Here is a 17,464-nt window from a genome sequence, read left to right as displayed (position 1 = left end):
CACTGCGGAGAACCTGTTCATCTGTATCGACAGTGCCCATATCGACAACTGAGACTGAAGGGTTTCCCCATCTACATGCGTAGCCCTCCTTTAGGCAAACGACCCCGTGATATTGAGGACTACGTAGCCCAGCGGTGCATGGCGCCAACTTTTAGACGACAGTCACGATCTCCGTCTCCACGCCGACCATCCTCGCAGCCCAGCTCCTCCGGGATGGCGCAGCAACGGTCGCCTAGTTCAAGCCGGGAAAACTAAAGACAGCGACCTCAGAGGGCGAGACCGCTTCAAATCGACGCGACGAAGATCCCCCGACAGCGCGACCTGTGAGCAACCGCGACTTGATGGCCCGATGACAGTTCGTACAAGTGAAGATAGACTCTCGCTGGATATACCTGTGCCCCTCGACGGCTGTAAGGTTAGCGCATTGGTTGACACTGGTGCTGATTTTTCGAATTTAAATGGGAAGCTAGCGGCGCTTCTAAAAAAAGTGATGACGCCATGATCTGGCACGCAGATTCGAACCGCTGGCGGACATGTCGTAACTCCGAGCGGACAGTGCAGGGCGAGACTCCAAATTCGCACCTCCACGTGTGTTGTCAGCTGCCTTGTGATATCTGACTGCTCCCACGACTGTATCCTTGGTGTCGATTTTCTCCGGGAGTATGGGGCCATTATCGATCTCCGGAAGCGTACCGTGACATTTTCGACCGAGGAAGCTGATGACACTGACACCGCAGACCGCCAAAGCTGTGCCTCTCTTCGAATTTCTGCCGAGAGCGTTTCTATTCCGCCACGTTCCAGTGTTTTTGTGACTGCTAACTGCGATGAACTACGTGACGGTACGGCGGTCGCTGAGGGCAACCAGTCCCTTTTGCTCACCCACAGCATCACCTCGGCGCGGAGTCTCATTCATCTCCGTAACGGCCGATCTGAGCTCCTGGTGACTAACTTCACGAACGAACCCCGCCATCTTTTCCGCGCTACCGCAATCGCATTCGCCGACGCTTTAGCGGACGTTTCTGAATGTTTTACGTTCGAAAAAGTTGAAAATGTGCGCCCATCCCTTGATCGTCTGGATATTAGTACAGATCTCTGGGAAACACAGCAGCACGACCTGCGTTCTCTCCTTCTAAAATACAGTGCTTGTTTCGCGACGTCATCGAAAATTCGGCAAACGCCTCTTGTGAAGCACCGCATAATTCTCCCGACGATGCCCGCCCTATACGGCAGCAGCGGTACCGCATCTCAATGACGGAACGTGAAGCGATTCAGACACAGGTTCAGGAGATGCTTCGTGATGGTGTCATCCAACCCTCCAACAGTCCGTGGTCGTCCCCTGTCGTGCTGGTGAAAAAGAAGGATGGCACCCTTCGCTTCTGTGTTGATTAACGAAAGTTGAACGACATCACTAAAAAAGACGTCTACCCGCTGCCCCGTATCGACGATTTGCTCGACAAGCTTCGTCGCGCCCAGTATTTCTCCTCCATTGACTTGAAGAGCGGGTACTGGCAGATTGATGTCGAGGAGCGGGACCGCGAAAAAACAGCTTTTGTCACCCCAGATGGACTGTATGAGTTTAAAGTGCTGCCATTCGGCCTATGTTCAGCGCCGGCTACTTTTCAGCGCATGATGGACACCGTTCCCGCCGGCCTCAAATGGCAAATCTGTTTAGTTTGTCTCGACGACGTTGTCGTGTTCTCTGAAACCTTTGGAGAACACCTCGAACGCCTTCGCGCAGTATTAGATGCCCTCCGGTCAGCTGACTTGACGCTCAAGCCCGAGAAGTGCCACTTTGGCTACAAAGAGTTGAAGTTTCTCGGTCATCTTGTGAGTGCCGCAGGCGTTAGGCCAGACCCCGATGAAACTGCCGCTGTCGCTAAATTTCTCGTTCCTGCCACGAAGAGGAGTTTAAAACGTTTCCTGGGTTTGTGTGCGTACTACCGCCGCTTCATTGCCGACTTTTCCAAGATAGCCGCACCCCTCACCCGCCTCACGCGGGATGATACACAGTTCGTGTGGGCCGCCGAGCAACAGGGGGCTTTTGCGGAGCTGCGCAGACGACTGCAAACTACCCCTGTTCTTGTGCACTTTGATGAAGATGCTGCCACCCAGTCCACACCGACGCCAGCAACATCGGCCTTGGCGCTGTACTCGTTCAACACCAAGCTGGCGTGGAAAGGGTCATTGCGTATGCCAGCCGCACGCTCTCCCGCGGTGAAACATGTTATTCCACTACGGAAAAGGAATGCCTCACGGTTGTGTGGGCAACTATGAAATATAGGCCTTACCTCTATGGCCGTGCGTTTAAAGTCGTTACTGACCACCATTCTTTGTGCTGGCTGGCCAATCTCCGTGACCCATCGGGGCGCCTAGCACGATGGAGCCTTCGACTCCAAGAATTTGATTACTCCATTGTGTACAAATCTGGTCAGAAGCACGAAGAGGCTGACGCGCTCTCCCGGCCACCCTTCGGATTTGTCGATAACGTCACGGATAACAGAGGTTTTCTTGGACTAGTGAATGCCTCAGACATAATGACCCGACAGGGAGCTGACCCAGACCTTCGACCTGTCATTGACCACCTGGAGGGTCGCGCTGCTGACGTCCCCCGCAAGTTTGGAAGGCACCTGTCTGCATTGTCTTCGGAATGGCGTTTTATTCAAGAAAAACGCCAGCACCTTGATCGAGCGCACCTCCTTGTCGTGCCGGCCGACCTTCGCGACGATATCCTTTTTGCTTGCCACGATGAGCCCACCTCCGGCCATTTGGGCTTTGCACGCACTCTCGCTCGAGTTCGTCAGGCCTGTTATTGGCCTAAACTTTCTGACGTCGTCCATCGCTACGTGAGAGGCTGCCGCGAGTGTCAACGTCGAAAGGTGCCTTCTCTCAAACCCGCGGGTTTGCTCCAACCTATTATTCCACCTCGGACGCCGTTTGACCAAGTCGGCATCGACCTACTGGGCCCATTTCCGCTGTCATCGATGGGTAACAAATGGATTATAGTCGCGACCGACTATCTCATACGTTATGCAGAAACCAAGGCAGTGCAACGGGGCACATCAATTGAGATCGCTCAAATTTTTATGCAGCAAATCGTGTTGCGCCATGGCGCACCGTCCCTAGTCGTAACCGATCGAGGCACCGCGTTTACGGCACCGCTCATGCACGACGTGCTCGAGCTTAGTCATACCAGCCACCGAAAAACTACTGCATATCACCCGCAGACGAATGGCCTCACGGAGAGACTCAACAAAACCACCGCCGACATGATCGCAATGTACATAGACTCGCAGCACAAAAACTGGGATGAAATTCTCCCCTACATCACATATGCCTACAACACGGCCACCCAAGAGACGACGCGTTTTACGTCATTTCGCCTAGTCTACGGACGTGACGTTAAGACGATGTTGGATGCCATGCTTCCGAGCTGCACAGATGATCATCCACTCACGCCAGACGCCGAGCAGTTTGCTCAGCGCACCGAGGAAGCACGTCAGCTTGCCCGCATTCACATTCAACAACAGCAGGGCACGGATGCACGTCGCTACAATCTCCGTCATCGACACGTCGCATACCATCCTGGAGAGAAAGTTTGGGTGTGGACCCCGGTGCGTCGGCCCGGCTTGTGTGATAAACTGATTTCTCGTTACTTCGGACCTTACGAAGTTCTGCGCCGACTCACGGAAGTGACTTACGAAGTTCTTCCAGTGGGTACTGTGCAGCCCTCGCGTCGGCAACCACGCTCCAATGTCGTGCACGTTGTCCGCATGAAGCCCTCTTTCACGCGGTAGTGCGCTATGCGCTTGTTTCGTTGTCGCGTAGGAAACCTTACCCCGCCTCCGTTATCTATGCTGTCCATATGCTGATCTTCCTTTTCGCTTACATTGGCCATCGCTCGCGCTCCGTCCCTTATTTCTTTTTTTAAGAGGGGGAGTAATAACACCTGGTGTCCCCATGTTCTTGCTGCGCCTGGAAGAAGAGGACACTGAAGTTGACTCGCGTGCTGAGCGCCGAACGTTGCCTGCTGGTACAGCTTCGTCCCGTCGTTTTAGTCACGTCTAGCCCTGTTGTCCGTGACAATATCAAGGAAGTCTTGAAGCTGTATAAGCTTGTCGATACTCGCATGACAGAAGAGGGCAAAGTTGGCCATCTTCTTAAAGGGTTTAATCGGCAAAGCAAGCCTTGATTCAGTGGCTGACGTGATCCAGCGTTGCCGTACGTTCAAGACGCTGAAAATGCGTTGGGTAGCACCCCGGACGTTTGGCTGGTGTTACGTCGGTGGCCACTGTTGATGCTGCTGACGTAACATCGTCTCACGATCTGTCCTCCACGATCCGTCAGATCGTTCGTGAAGAAGAGAGCCGGTCCCTAGAAATAGCGTGGGACTCCTCAGCGCTGCCCCCATCGCATCTGCCGTGTGCGTCTTCAATAATTGCCTTTAATGCAGCGGATTTCGTTAAATAAGCGGACTTCGATGAATAACGGGGACCGCAGCAGTGTCGGCAGAGCAACATACCGATAACACCCGTAAAGCAACGGACCCGCTACTACTAGCCGATACATAACCGAATAGTCGATGCGACGCTCTCAGTGGCGACTACTTGCCTGCGCCACCTTTTCGCAGACGTCCTGTGTGCTATCACTCCGGCCAACCTGGTCACCTCTTAAGATCATGTTTTCGCCGTCAAGCATCGCGTTACGGCTACGACTCCATGAGCTACCCGGAGCAGCAGGGTTAAAATCCTGGCTCTTCTCGTCGTTCGCGTTACCATCCTGGTTCCAGCGATCCGGCAAGTACCACCTTTGCGGGATATTTCACCGCTATCGAACAATCGAACAGAAGCATGACACCACCTCCAGCTTCCCGCGAGCGCCGTTCTCCATCGCCCCGGCGCCGCTCGCCGTCGCCGGAAAACTAGTCGGCGCGACCAATGGGGGTGAGGTCGCTGGACGTTGGCTTTTACAAGAGATACCCAGCAGAAAAGAAAAAACAGCTTGTTAAGCTGGTTTTTCTTTTCTGCTGTGTATTTTAACAATGCATGTAATCTCACTCCTGCCTAAGGCCTTCTGTGAAGGCTGGCAGTATTCCTGAAATAAATAAACAAATAAATAAATAAATGCTGATGTTACGAAACAAAGTCCACGTTTTAGTTGATGGTGTTCCAGTGATGGCTTTAGTTGATACCGGGGCCACCATATCCGTAATGAGTGCTTCATTTAAGCGTTGCCTCGGAAGAAAAGTGTTTTTAGGTGGGATTAAAGTTTTCAGTTCTGGAATGTGAGTGGCGAACCATTTCTTGCGGTTGGAGTGTGAAGTGTTGAAGTTTCTTTGGGTGGTAAAGTGTTCCGTGCGGAAATGGCAGTGCTTGCCCGATCAATGCACGACGTCATCCTTGGGCTCGACTTTTCTAAGATGTGTGGCGCCAATGTCGACTGCCAAACTGGCGAGCTTAGCTTCGGCAAATGAGTTACGATGGAAGGCTTGTGTAGTTGTAAGTGCGTTTTGTGTTTGTGAAGATACCGTTGTGCCTCTATCATCGGCTGTATGTGTATAGGTTTCCTGCCTCGACGCCACCCTCGACATGTCTGAAGCCACTTTAGAACCGGTGCTCCTCACCTGCATTCAGAAAAATGTCTCGATATCTCAAGGCATGGTGTGTTTTGCCAAGGGCCGCACTGCACTCTGGGCAGTGAATTGCTCTACAGAACCTGTCGTTCTTCCCACAGGTTTGAAACTTGCATCCTACAGTAATGACAAGCCAATATCGGTTGACTTGATTATCGAGGATATAGACAAACAAGTGACTGATATCCAAAATGAATCGCGACTGCTTCGTATGATTAACCCCTCGCTCTCAACGAAGGAGCACTGAGCACTGCTGGCCCTTCTAGGGCGACACTCCTCCTTGTTTGACTTTTCCCAACCAGGTGGCCCATCTTTAATTCGTGCTTCATGTATCCTACACAGGATCGACACTGGCGCCTCGCATCCGATTAGACAAAAGCCCTATCGAATACCACCGTCTGAACGAGAGGTGATAAATGAACAAGTGAACGAGATGTTAACGAAGGGTGTTATCCAAGCGTCGTCGAGTCCTTCGGCTGCTCCAGTGACTCTTGACTACCGTCGTCTAAATGCAGTCACTAGGAAAGACGTGTACCCTCTTCCCCGTATAGATGACGCCATTTACTGTCTTTATTCTGCCTCCTACTTTTCCACCGTCGACCTTGGATCTGGCTATTGGCAAATACTTGTCCACCCGGCGGACAGAGAGAAAACTGCATTTATCACACCCGATGGTCTTTACGAATTCAATGTGATGCCATTCGACCTCTAATGCACCCGCCACCTTTGAACGATTCATGGACACCATACTCCGCGGTTTAAAATCGGAGGTGTGTATATGTTACTTGGACGATGTCGTGATTTTCGGGAAGACGTTTAGCGAGCACAATGAACGTTTAGCTTTTGTGCTAGGCTGTATGTGCAAAGCTGGCCTCGTGCTGAACTCAAAGAAGTGTCGTTTTAGAGCACGCCATGCGCTAGTTATCGGACATCTCGTCTATAAAGACTGCGTCAGACCTAATCCCGCAAAGACAGCAGCGGTGGCCTCTTTCAAGCCACCCCAGTCCGCCAAAGAAATGCGAAGTTTTCCGGGTTTGTGTTCTATTTTCGCCGTTTTATTCACCGCTTTGCTGATATCGCACATCCCCTGACAAACCTCCTACATAAAGATGTAGCTTTCGAGTGGACACCTGTGTGCGACTCCGCCTTCCGCCACTTAAATTTATTTTTACGTCGCAACCTGCGCTCCGCCACTTCGATCCTTCAGCGCCCACAGGAGTGCATACAGACGCAAGTGGTGTTGGAATTGGCGCGGTTCTCGTCCAGCGCAGCGAAAGCAAGGAGCACGTCGCGGCGTACGAAAGTCGCTCCCTTAGTAAGCGGGAGCGCAATTATACGCTCACGGAACAGGAATGCCTGGTTGTCGTTTTGACATACAACGCTTTCGCTCGTATCTTTATGGATGCCTGTTTACTGTTGTCACAGATCACCATGCTCTCTGCTAGTCAGTTAATCTCAAGGATCCGTGTGGCTTACTTGCACGATGGGCTCTAGGGTTACAAGAGTATGACTGCAGTCACATACAAAATTGGCTGTAAGCACGCTGACGCAGACTGTCTTTCCCGCCTTCCTCTTCCTACGACAGACTCTGACGATTTCGAGAACTGCATCGCGTCAGCATCAAACGCTTTTCCTGACAACTCCACGTTTATACAAGAATAACAAAGAGATCCCACCTTGGAACCTCTCTTCGCAGCGGCTCAAAATCGGTCATGTGGACATCGTTTTTGTGTGCGTGATCGCCTGCTCTGGAAGAAAAACTATTCCTGAACAAGTCCCGCTTTCTTCTGGTTGATCCGAGGAACCTATACCATCCTATATTACAGGCTATGCACGACGACCCTAGTTCCGGTCATCTTGGAAAAGCAATAACTCTCCACCGCACTCAGGAGCGCTTCTGGTGACCAAAAATTCGAACAATTACTGAGCGGTACGTCGCCAACTGCACCCAGTGTCAGTGCTACAAAAGTGCTACAAGCGTCGTAGAGGGGCACCTTCACCCCATTACACCATCCCGCGCATCATTTTAGCAAGTGGGCGTTGGCCTCTTTGGCCCCTTTCCGGTATCCCATAAGGGTACCGTTGAATCATTTTTTGCGTGGACTACCTCACTCGATACTGTGAGACGGCAGCCATACCCGCGGCCAACGTGTATCAAGTCTCCTGCTTTATGTTACGAGTAACAGTCCTTCGTCACGGACAACCACGGGTTATTATCAGCGACCGTGATCGCCAATTTACGGCCGACGTTGTAGAGGAGATGCTCCGTTTATGTGTCTTTCATCTTCGCCATTCATCGCCTTATCATCCGCAAACCAACGGTCTAACTGAATGCACCAACCGTACAATAACTAACATGCTGTCCATGTACGTCGACGCAGATCATAAAACCTGGGACAGTGTACTACCATTGGTTACCGACGCTTTCAACACCGCCCGTCATGAGACCACTGGCTTTATTACATTCTTTCTGCTCTAAGCTCGCGTCCCGCGATATACCTTGGGCACCATCCTCCCGTTTTCTGCCACTAGTGATGAAGGTACCTCGGTAGCCGAGACCATCTGCTTTGCCGAAGAAGCCTGCCGGCTTACCCACCTTCGCATCTTAGCGTCCCAGGATCGCTCGAAAGCACCGTACGATGGCCACCATCGTCACGTTATTTACCAGCCTTTTGGTCTTTCTGTGGCGACCTATCAGGAAGCGGGGTCTGTCACAAAAGCTGCTGTGCCACTGCGACTGACCCTTTGTCGTTCTTGCCCAACTTAGCGAGCTGAATTATCGCATTGCTCGCCTCACCAAAAGCGGCCATCGCTCTGCAAAAAGTGAAGCCGCGCACGTCGTTCGTTTAAAGCGGTATCAATCACACTACAATGTTTCAGTCGCCCAGTGGGCTTCAGCTGCATCAGGAGAGGTGTGACGCTTAGAAATGCAGACAAGAAACAATGAGGTCGACGGACAAGCGGCTCGTTCTGGGACTCGCCAGTGGACACAGCTGGCTCTTCGACGCTCGTCTTGCGTGAACTGAAACCTCGCTTGTTACAAAGAAACCACAGCTGGCTTTATGTCACCTTTTCAGAGCTCACAAGAACAGAAAGGGATTAGCAATTAAATAAATTGTTACACAAAATCTTCTTGTGGCGTGTTGCGAAGTAGAAACAGACAAGCTGATTACGCTGTCTCTAAAACAAGATTGTCTACACACACCCAACTATTCAGCATCATCATCAGCAGCAGCAGCAGCCTGACTACACTCACTGCAGGGTGAAAGCCTTTCCCATATTTCTCCAATTAACCTGGTTCTGTGCTAGCTGCATCCACTTCACCCCTGCGAACTTCTTAACCTCATCCGCCAACCTAACTTTCTGCCGCCCCCTGCTACTCTTTCCTTCATTTGGAATCCAGTTTGTTATCCTAAGTGACCATCGGTTATCCTCTCTTCGCACTACATGTCCTGACCATACCCATTTGTTCTTTTTTTAAACTAGAATGTCAGCAACTTGAGTTATTTCTCTGACCCACTCTGCACGCTTCCTATCGCTCAATGTTACCCCTACCATTTTTCGTTCCATAGCTCTCTGGGTTGTCCTCAACATAAGTAGAACTCTCTTGGTTAGCCTCCACGTTTCAGCCCCATAGGTGAGTACAGGTAAGATGCAACTGTTGTATACTTTTCTCTTGAGCGATACCGGTTAGCTGCGAGTCATAATCTGCGAGTGCTTTCCAAATGTGCTCCATCCCAATCTTATTCTTATTTCCTTTTCATGGTCCGGATCTGCGGTTACTATCTGTCCTAAGTAGACATATTCGCCTACTACTTCCAGTGCTTCGACCTAACGTAAACTGCTGTTCCTTTCCGAGGCTGTTAAACATTACTTTTTTCTCCTGCATATTGATCTTCAAGGCCTCAATTAATCAATAGGAGTCAATTCAAAACATCAAATATTTAGGTGCTTGGTGCGTCTTTTTATATTCATATATAATGAGAAACTAACGAGTCTGATGTTTTTACCTTTCTTTATTTATAAATAAAATGGTTCTAAAAACAACACATGGATGTTGGTTACATAGCACCAACAAAATGTGTAATATTATAAAGGACGTTTTTTAGACCTGATTTCACAGTGACTTTGCCGCAACTGACTCGAGAAACATTGGCCACTCAAGCAACGCCGCACACAGCTTCTCTTCGTCCTTACTCGGCGTGATGTCTAAACGACAATCTTTTAAGGCTGCTTATCTAAAGGCCATGGGTTCGCTCTCGGCTTTTACTGCCAGATTTCCATGGACGAAAAATAGAAAAAAAAATACAGGCGATTTAGCCTGCTTGGTACGAATGCCAATTACCTATGATTGCAAGCTTTCAAAGTAAAGCGGAGTTTAGACACATATGGGCTAAACTGGTGTTTGTGGAGCTTTTCTGGCTACGCACTCGAAGGCTGTTCGGTCGTTTAAGCAGCTTCAAAACACAATGCGATAGCAGCATGTTTTGGAATTTTTCTGAGTACTTATGGAAACTCCCAAAGACTATATTCAATGCACAGCGTGAGTTTCTCCCTCGTAAAAACGCTGGATTTTGTCGGCAATGGTAGTGCACTGCAATGCCCAGCTAAGGTGATCTGCTCACGCCACCATGGTATTGAATACTTTCCGGAGTTAGTCCAATGTGGCGCAATGTATTCCAAGGTAAAGGTTCCTTTACATTAAGGTAACAAAAGCGTTTGTAGAAATAATTTCGAATGCCATGAATAAAATAAAATTCAGAAGGTATAGAAGCGCGCGCTAAAACCCACGTGGTGTGTAAATTCTATCTGCCTTCTTTTACGGCCTAAAAACGCTAAAATGACTAAAACCCATTAAAGAAACTTCTACGGTGAAGAGGTAAAAGTTATATAGCTGATAATAATAAACGACTTCAACACCCATCTTGCATTTCTTGTCTTTCTCTGATGCGCAGATTCCGGCCCAATGGAACAGGGGCGCCCACTGTTGCTTTTCTATGACTCGTATTCTATGCCGCTTTAACTGCTCAATTTCCCAATACTATCCTAAAAACTACAACAGTGCTATTCTTGTTTGAAATGGATCCCAGCAGTTCCGAGTGGTGCAGGTGCTTCCATTGAAACACTGTGTTCAATGCTTCTTTTCTAAAGTTCTCAGTTGCTATAAGTTCGCCCCTTTTAAATGCGTTACAGCAATGCAGAACCTAGTGCATCGAAAATAATTTAAGTATACTGGAACAATTTCGCATTTCCCATTATTTACGGCTATACAAGAGAATATTTTCCATTATCTTATCAAATTTTCCCCTCTATGATTGTGTTTGTTTTAAGTATACGAGCCCTTTGAGGGACTGCTTGCGTTTTGAGTTCAGCATCAGCACCACCATGCACCAGGAACTTGTAACCAAGTACCTTCATCACGTCACTGCACGCTTCTTCAATCGCACCAACGGTCACTCGAGACAGTTTCTTTCTCCACAGGTCGGGGACATCGAGAGTGTTCCTTTTTGTAGCATGCGCGTTCTTCATATCTTGACGTGTTGCCGTCGTGTGGTTCGCCAGGTACTGCGCCACAGAAGGGGTGTATTCGAGGTCGAGGCGAGAATACAGAGCCTTGGTCTCATTCACTGGATCTAAGGCGAGATCTTCGAAGCGGAGTCTGTGTGTACGATTAACTGGCAACAGCCTCGTCAGCTCATCGAAGTCTTCGAGGTCAGCGCGCATCTGAGCGCACAAAGCGCTCGCTTCATCGCACTCTGCATTTTGGGTACACCATTTCAGACCTCGGCGAGACTGGTAGGTGCCCCTAGGGTCCCGCACGAGATGGAGCACTCGAACCAAACTCGCAATGTCGGGATTCCGCTTGAGCCAGGCAGTCACCTGCAAATAAATGCAATGGACAAATCCCTTACTGTCAATAGACATCTTAGGCTATTTAATGGGAAAGGCAGGAGCTACAATCATCAACGTATTTTAAAACATCCTTCGATATGGTGGCTACAAGCGTCACCACACTGCAAAGAAGTCCATTTTTATCTGAATAGAGCATTCGCATTTACTCCCAGTGTAAAAACATTATGCGGTCCTTTTAACGGCTGCGTCTTGTAAGCGATTGTCACACTGAGTATGAGCTTTCAATCTTGAAATGCAATACATTTCGCTTTCAGCATGAATCAACCACCGCAATTCATTGGCTACAGTGTGCCTCCTAGTTATTAGTGGAAGAGAATCATGCTAAGCCCTTTCAAGAATCTCCAGTGAGCAGACGACCTCAGTGTTTTTCATTCAGTTGAGCAGGTGGACAAAGACTGAAAACAAAGCTTTTGGGAAGAGCTCCTCAGGCAGCTTAAGCATGATACTTTCATTGCACAGAGAACCGAGAGTGCATCTAAATTCCGCGAACCTTGATTACTCTCAAAACAATTTTTTTAGTTAGGCGACAAATAATATTTCATTTTATTGACAGCAGCAGCAGCTACATTAAGAAAACGGTTTGGTTGGTTTGTTGGGTTTAACGTCCCAAAGCGACTCAGGCTATGAGAGACGGCGTAGTGGGGGACTCCGGAAATTTCGACCACCTGGGGTTCTTTAACGTGCACTGACATCGCACAGCACACGGGCACCTTGCTTTTCGCCTCCATCGAAAAGCTGCCGCCGAGGCCGGGATTCGATCCCGCGTCCTTGGGAACAGTAGTCGAGCGCCGTAACCACTGCGCCACCCCGACGGGGTAACATTAAGAAAAAACAAGTAGGCTTATACCGTCCGGAAAGCGGTGTCGCGAACGCAGTGATAAACATTCCTATCTCTGGTGTCTGTGATTTCCATTTAAATAAATTAACTTTGTGCTCAACATTTTTTAGAGTGGTATAAAATATTTGGAAGGCTGAACGTAATTAATCAGAAATGTATTCTTAAATCGTACATTGGAATGACAGACAGATGAAGATAATAAACTGTAAAAACTATGCGCTTTCGGCGCGTGACAGAACTAGCTTCCTCGAATGAAAGGCAACACATACCTCCATATCTTCATTGGGTCTGCAGTTCAACTTGTGCCACCGAGCTCTCTTCGATGTCTTTAATATATTAGCTTTTAGTGTCTGACGTGTGAAAAATACATTTTGCCTGTGTCATAACGTCTATCAGGTATTTGGGATATGTCCAACAAAGAATAAACTTCAAAACAATAAGGGATGCTTAAACACGGCTAAATCTAAGTAGACTAAGCAGAAGCGCTCAGTCCCTGCAAGGGTGTCGGTTAAACTAAAGGACACCGCAGCCGGGTCTAGACAACACGAAGGTGGCGAAGGAATTGCGAAGCGAGAGGTCCCAGAAGGCGAGCCAAGTGGGCAGCTGTGGCAGTCGAGAGAAAAAATAGGCAAGGGACTGGGAGTCTGATTGGCAATATTGCATATTTTTGAAGATATGTACGGGCAAGAATGAAGTTTGCCAAATGTATGAGGAAGAACCAATGTGCGGTGAAGAAGGGTGCGAAATAGCAGAGGAAGAAGAAAGGAGCGCCGCCGGCTCCGCACGCCATACGGGCGAAGAAGCCGGCGGCGGGACGGCCGGCCTCTGCTAATCACGTTCAAGGCCATATGAAACACACGCCGAACAAGTTACGAAAACACATACTAAAGTTAACATTTTGCCTAGAGGGCTGCTGGAAATTTTGTTTCCGAAAAATTTTATGAAGAATGTCTTAAATGGTTTTATCTGCTCTTCAAGATGTCGTTAATGTATATTAATGTTCCTTTTAGTACCGCTGCAAAGATAACTCTCGAAACGATGAGAAACACCACTATAAGCATTTTGTGCTAAATAGTACCCCTGGCTCCAAAAATAACTAACGAAACTTCCTTCGTGGCACGAGGTCTACTTGCTTTGCTGCCGCACCTGGGATTTATTTCCACGGGATCAATTTTATTGATCTCATACCACGAGCCTCCAACCCCCCAATTTATTGTCAAGCTTAACTCATACCATTTTTGAATGTTATTTCTATTTTATGGCTGACCTACTCCTTTTTAGCCCGCGCTCTGTATAAAGTTTGTACAGACATAGTTGTTCTCAAGTTGTTATCAATTTGTTTTAGCATACCGGGCCAGACTTAACTTTTTGCAATTAAATAGAGTAAAATTTCATCCTTTACTGCCGCACGTACCCGCAATGATTTATATATGCTGAAAAATAAATGTGCACGAGTTTTTTATGAAGAATTATGACCCAAACCTAATATTTATTCGATAATTGTATAAAGAATTCATTCGAACCTCTCCCAATCACATATCTGCTCTGCAATAATACGCATTGCAACAACAAATGTGATAACACTTTATTGTGATAAATTGTTCATTTTTACTTTTAGAAAGACAAATGCTGATAATGGCGACGATGCTAACGAAATTCTAGCCCAGCGAAGAAAAGGGATAAGTGACATTGCTTAGAGTACAAAAAAGAAACAGTTGTTACTGAGCGCTTTCCCCTCATGATGGAGTGCAAGTTATGATGGAGTGCCACATTGACCACCCCTAGCCCTAATCCGCTCTAAGAAATTCAGCGGAATTATGATCCTCACCTGCCTTATGTACAGCCTGGTGAATTTGAAAACTTGAGTGCCGGCTCGCAAGCAGACTGCCGACATATGGCTTGGCGACGTGCACGAGGGCCCCTCTTTACATGAATCTGCGAGGAAATGGTTGAACCTGTAATAAGGTTTGGCCTCAAGCCACGCCGTGTACAATGGGATGTCCTCCATGCGGCATCGGAGCAGCTGCTCGATCAGCTGGAAGGCGTGGCGCTCTCTGCCGGAGCGGATACGGCCGCTGACAGTAAATAACATGAGCGGCTCGAAGTGGAAGTAAGTCCTGGGTCCCGCAGAGAGGAGTTCACCGAGAAACGTTGAACCAGCTCGGTAGTAGGTGACGACGAGCACTATTTTCACGTCGGTGAGGGGAACAATTGAGTAGTTCCTGAGAATGGCTTGGAAAGCAGCCGGGAGTTGTCCTTCGACAGTAGAGTCATCGAAGTGTACTTCCAAACCTTCCTTAATAGTGACGTTCGTGCCAGGACCGGCCCCAGCACTTCCATTTTTTCTTGTCCCACATTGCTCGCCTTGTCGCCGAGCTACGAAATAAAAAATAGAGAGGGAAAAAGTATAAAATGTTAACGCATTTAGTTCTCCTACGACCGACCTAAGAGATCGACAGTGCATGAATAAAGTTGGGCACGTTATTATTTATTCCGGATACCAATCAGAAGCTACCATCATCATTCGTTTGAGTGGCTTCTTGGAACAGACTAACCAGAAAGCTAAATGTTCCTGATTAAAACCGCCAGAATTTCAACGTTTTGGGCATCATACCGTGATCTTTTTTCTTGAATATCAGCGTGTCTGCATTCCGCACATTCCAAAATTCATCACACTGTCCAATGGGAAGAGACCCCGCGAATTGTGTCGGAGCAATTACATGAGTTCACTTCCTCAGGCATAGCGGTTATTCCATGCATATTTGGCAGCAAAAGCAAAGGGTTCCAATTTAAAAAGGCAACTGTCCGCCATTATTGCAGATTAGTCCGATATTATGTTCAAAAATTTGGCGAGACAAAAACTAAAATAAAAATGTTCATTGTTTCTCGATTCGCGCTCTATTGTTGCGTTTTATTGACACTTCCTCGGTGACCTTTGATTTAGTGGCGCATCTGTATTTCACAGCGTCACCTGCGCTTCATTCTCATCAACTAATTATGCAAAGTAAAAAATAGTGGCAATCACGGAGTTACTGTCTGACAAATTATGCTGAAAAAGGCACTGCTATGCCACAAATACCTTTATCTGCTGCCACGGCATGCCCGAGAGACGTACACCGTGGTTGCTTTGTTGATTAGGACTCTGAAGATACGTGTCTATCATAAATATTTCAGATATCTTATCACAGAATACTGTGCTTACGTAAGAAACAGTGACATGCGCTTGAAAGCATCGCTGGGCAAAAGCTATCACATTTCGGATTCTGGATGTTAACCACCTCTCCCCACGTCCTTCCACATGTGTGCTTTTCTACAGCACGGCTTATAACAGTTAATTTACTTAATTGCCTGTTACAAACGAAAAACGGCTGCTGAACAACAAAGCCCTTTTTCTGATCCCTTGTGTGCGGGCAGGTGACGTAGAGCGTTGCTTTTTTCGTTGTCCAGCCTGATACGTATGCACGTGTTGTAAAGCTGATGTAGCCGTAGCTACATGCGTAGAAAAAGATACCTTTTTAGCCTTTGTTGGCAAAAATTGTTTTCCTGTCTAATTTCAGTTTATTTTATTGAGGCGACACGCAGAGTTATAGGCCGACTGAGTTATAGGCAGAGTTTTAGGTTTACTCCAATGAGTAAGAGTTTCGATGTTACTAATGATAGCGTGACAGCAATAGCGCGTTTCCGAAGTTCATTAACAATCAAATTCGGAGGGTGTTTCTCGAAGTTTACTTTATACCTAGAATCTGGGGAACATTTTATTTTTTTTTTTATAGCGAATGCCTAAACCTCCCGAAGCGTTATTTCCTCCTGTGATTGAAGTAACGTACTTTTTATATGGTAATAAGCAGGGCTCCCGAAAAATGCAGATTTAAAGAACTTACGGTGAATGCAAATGTGATATTTTTGTTCATACCTTCCTAATTTGAGCCGTGTGTTGGAGTGAAGTCTTTCACATTCATAACAGGTAACACTTCAAACACCCATCCGATATTCTAAATACATAGAATGCGAAACATTAAATGAAGTCCGAAATATAGGAATATACAAAACCCCTCTAACGGCCTTAACTATTTCTTTAACGCGGCTATCTTAATGCAGAGCAAAGTATTGTATATTCCGGCGGGAATGTTTTTCCATTCGAAGAGACGAAACAATAGGTAAACGCAGCTAATAAGTGAATAATGATTCCTTTCATTTAGTTTACACCTAGAGCTGGAATTACTTCTTGGGGCACTAAAATGTGCTTGCAATATGGGGTTTTATTGCCCAGAACTGCGGCGCAACGTATCCGAACAAGGAGAGAACACAACACCGGCGCACACTACCAACTGTACCGTCCTGAGCAGCTGCAGTATAGTTGCACTGGCTGAAGCTATCAATTATTGCTTATAATTTATAAATTTTTAAACTAGAAACATTTATCTAGACAGATGACTCATGGCAAGGTATTCGACAACAAATTTGTCTCCTGCGATAGATGCAAGTACAACTACTTCGTTGACGGTTAGTAATGAAATGAATAAGGGTGCGGACCCTCATCTCGTTAGTAATATCACAAGAATAAAAACTCCCAAATTTAAATTTTAATTTCATAAAAGTTTTCGGAGATTATGCAGATTTATCCAAAAATGTAGTGCCCACTAGACGGTGTCCTAAAGCTGATAGTTGAGGAATGAATTTTCGCCCCTACTGTATTCGAAAGTGTGTGGGCTCGTTATTCCGCGGAACTACTATTTATACGCGTGTAGGCTTGTCAAGCCGAGACGAAAGGCGAAATGAGCAGCGGTTTTTCAACCCTTCGCTCTACAAACGTAAAAACCAATTAATAGCTCTCAAGTACTAATCTGGAATTAAGACGGGTCGCGCAAGTCCAACTCGCGTTTTCTGCGTGATTGCACTTTTCAAGGACTTCTAAAAGTGTGCACTGCCTTAACGGTCTTGTAAACTTGCAACTCTTCCCGCTTATGCATGCTCTCACCTTTGATCGCTTTCTCGTAGAGCATCCACATACAGGTCAGGTAAAGTGCGAGCAGCCCGACCGCCACGATACCGCAGCGTCTCCTCCTTACCATAGGATGGCTGGA

General features: G+C 47.4%; 1 protein-coding gene across 2 annotated transcripts in view; it reads right to left on the bottom strand.

Moving 5' to 3' along the window:
- Window positions 1–8,963: 8,963 nt before the first annotated feature.
- The window catches only part of LOC146200317 (carbohydrate sulfotransferase 4-like), a 60,301-nt gene continuing 51,800 nt past the window's right edge, over window positions 8,964–17,464 (bottom strand). For both annotated transcript variants that reach the window (XM_084595500.1, XM_084595499.1), the window contains 3 exons: window positions 17,359–17,459; window positions 14,209–14,756; window positions 8,964–11,509 (listed from right to left, as the gene is read on the bottom strand). In XM_084595500.1, the coding sequence (XP_084451626.1) occupies window positions 10,925–11,509; window positions 14,209–14,756; window positions 17,359–17,459 (1,234 nt within the window). In that variant the 3' untranslated portion in view covers window positions 8,964–10,924. The remainder of the gene's footprint in view (window positions 11,510–14,208; window positions 14,757–17,358; window positions 17,460–17,464) is intronic.

The sequence above is a fragment of the Amblyomma maculatum genome, chromosome 2, assembly GCF_055883805.1.
Source record: "Amblyomma maculatum isolate TAMU_Amacu chromosome 2, ASM5588380v1, whole genome shotgun sequence".
Classification (NCBI taxonomy): domain Eukaryota; kingdom Metazoa; phylum Arthropoda; class Arachnida; order Ixodida; family Ixodidae; genus Amblyomma; species Amblyomma maculatum.
Note: the sequence above shows the minus strand (reverse complement) of the source record. Positions and strands in the feature narration are given on the sequence as shown.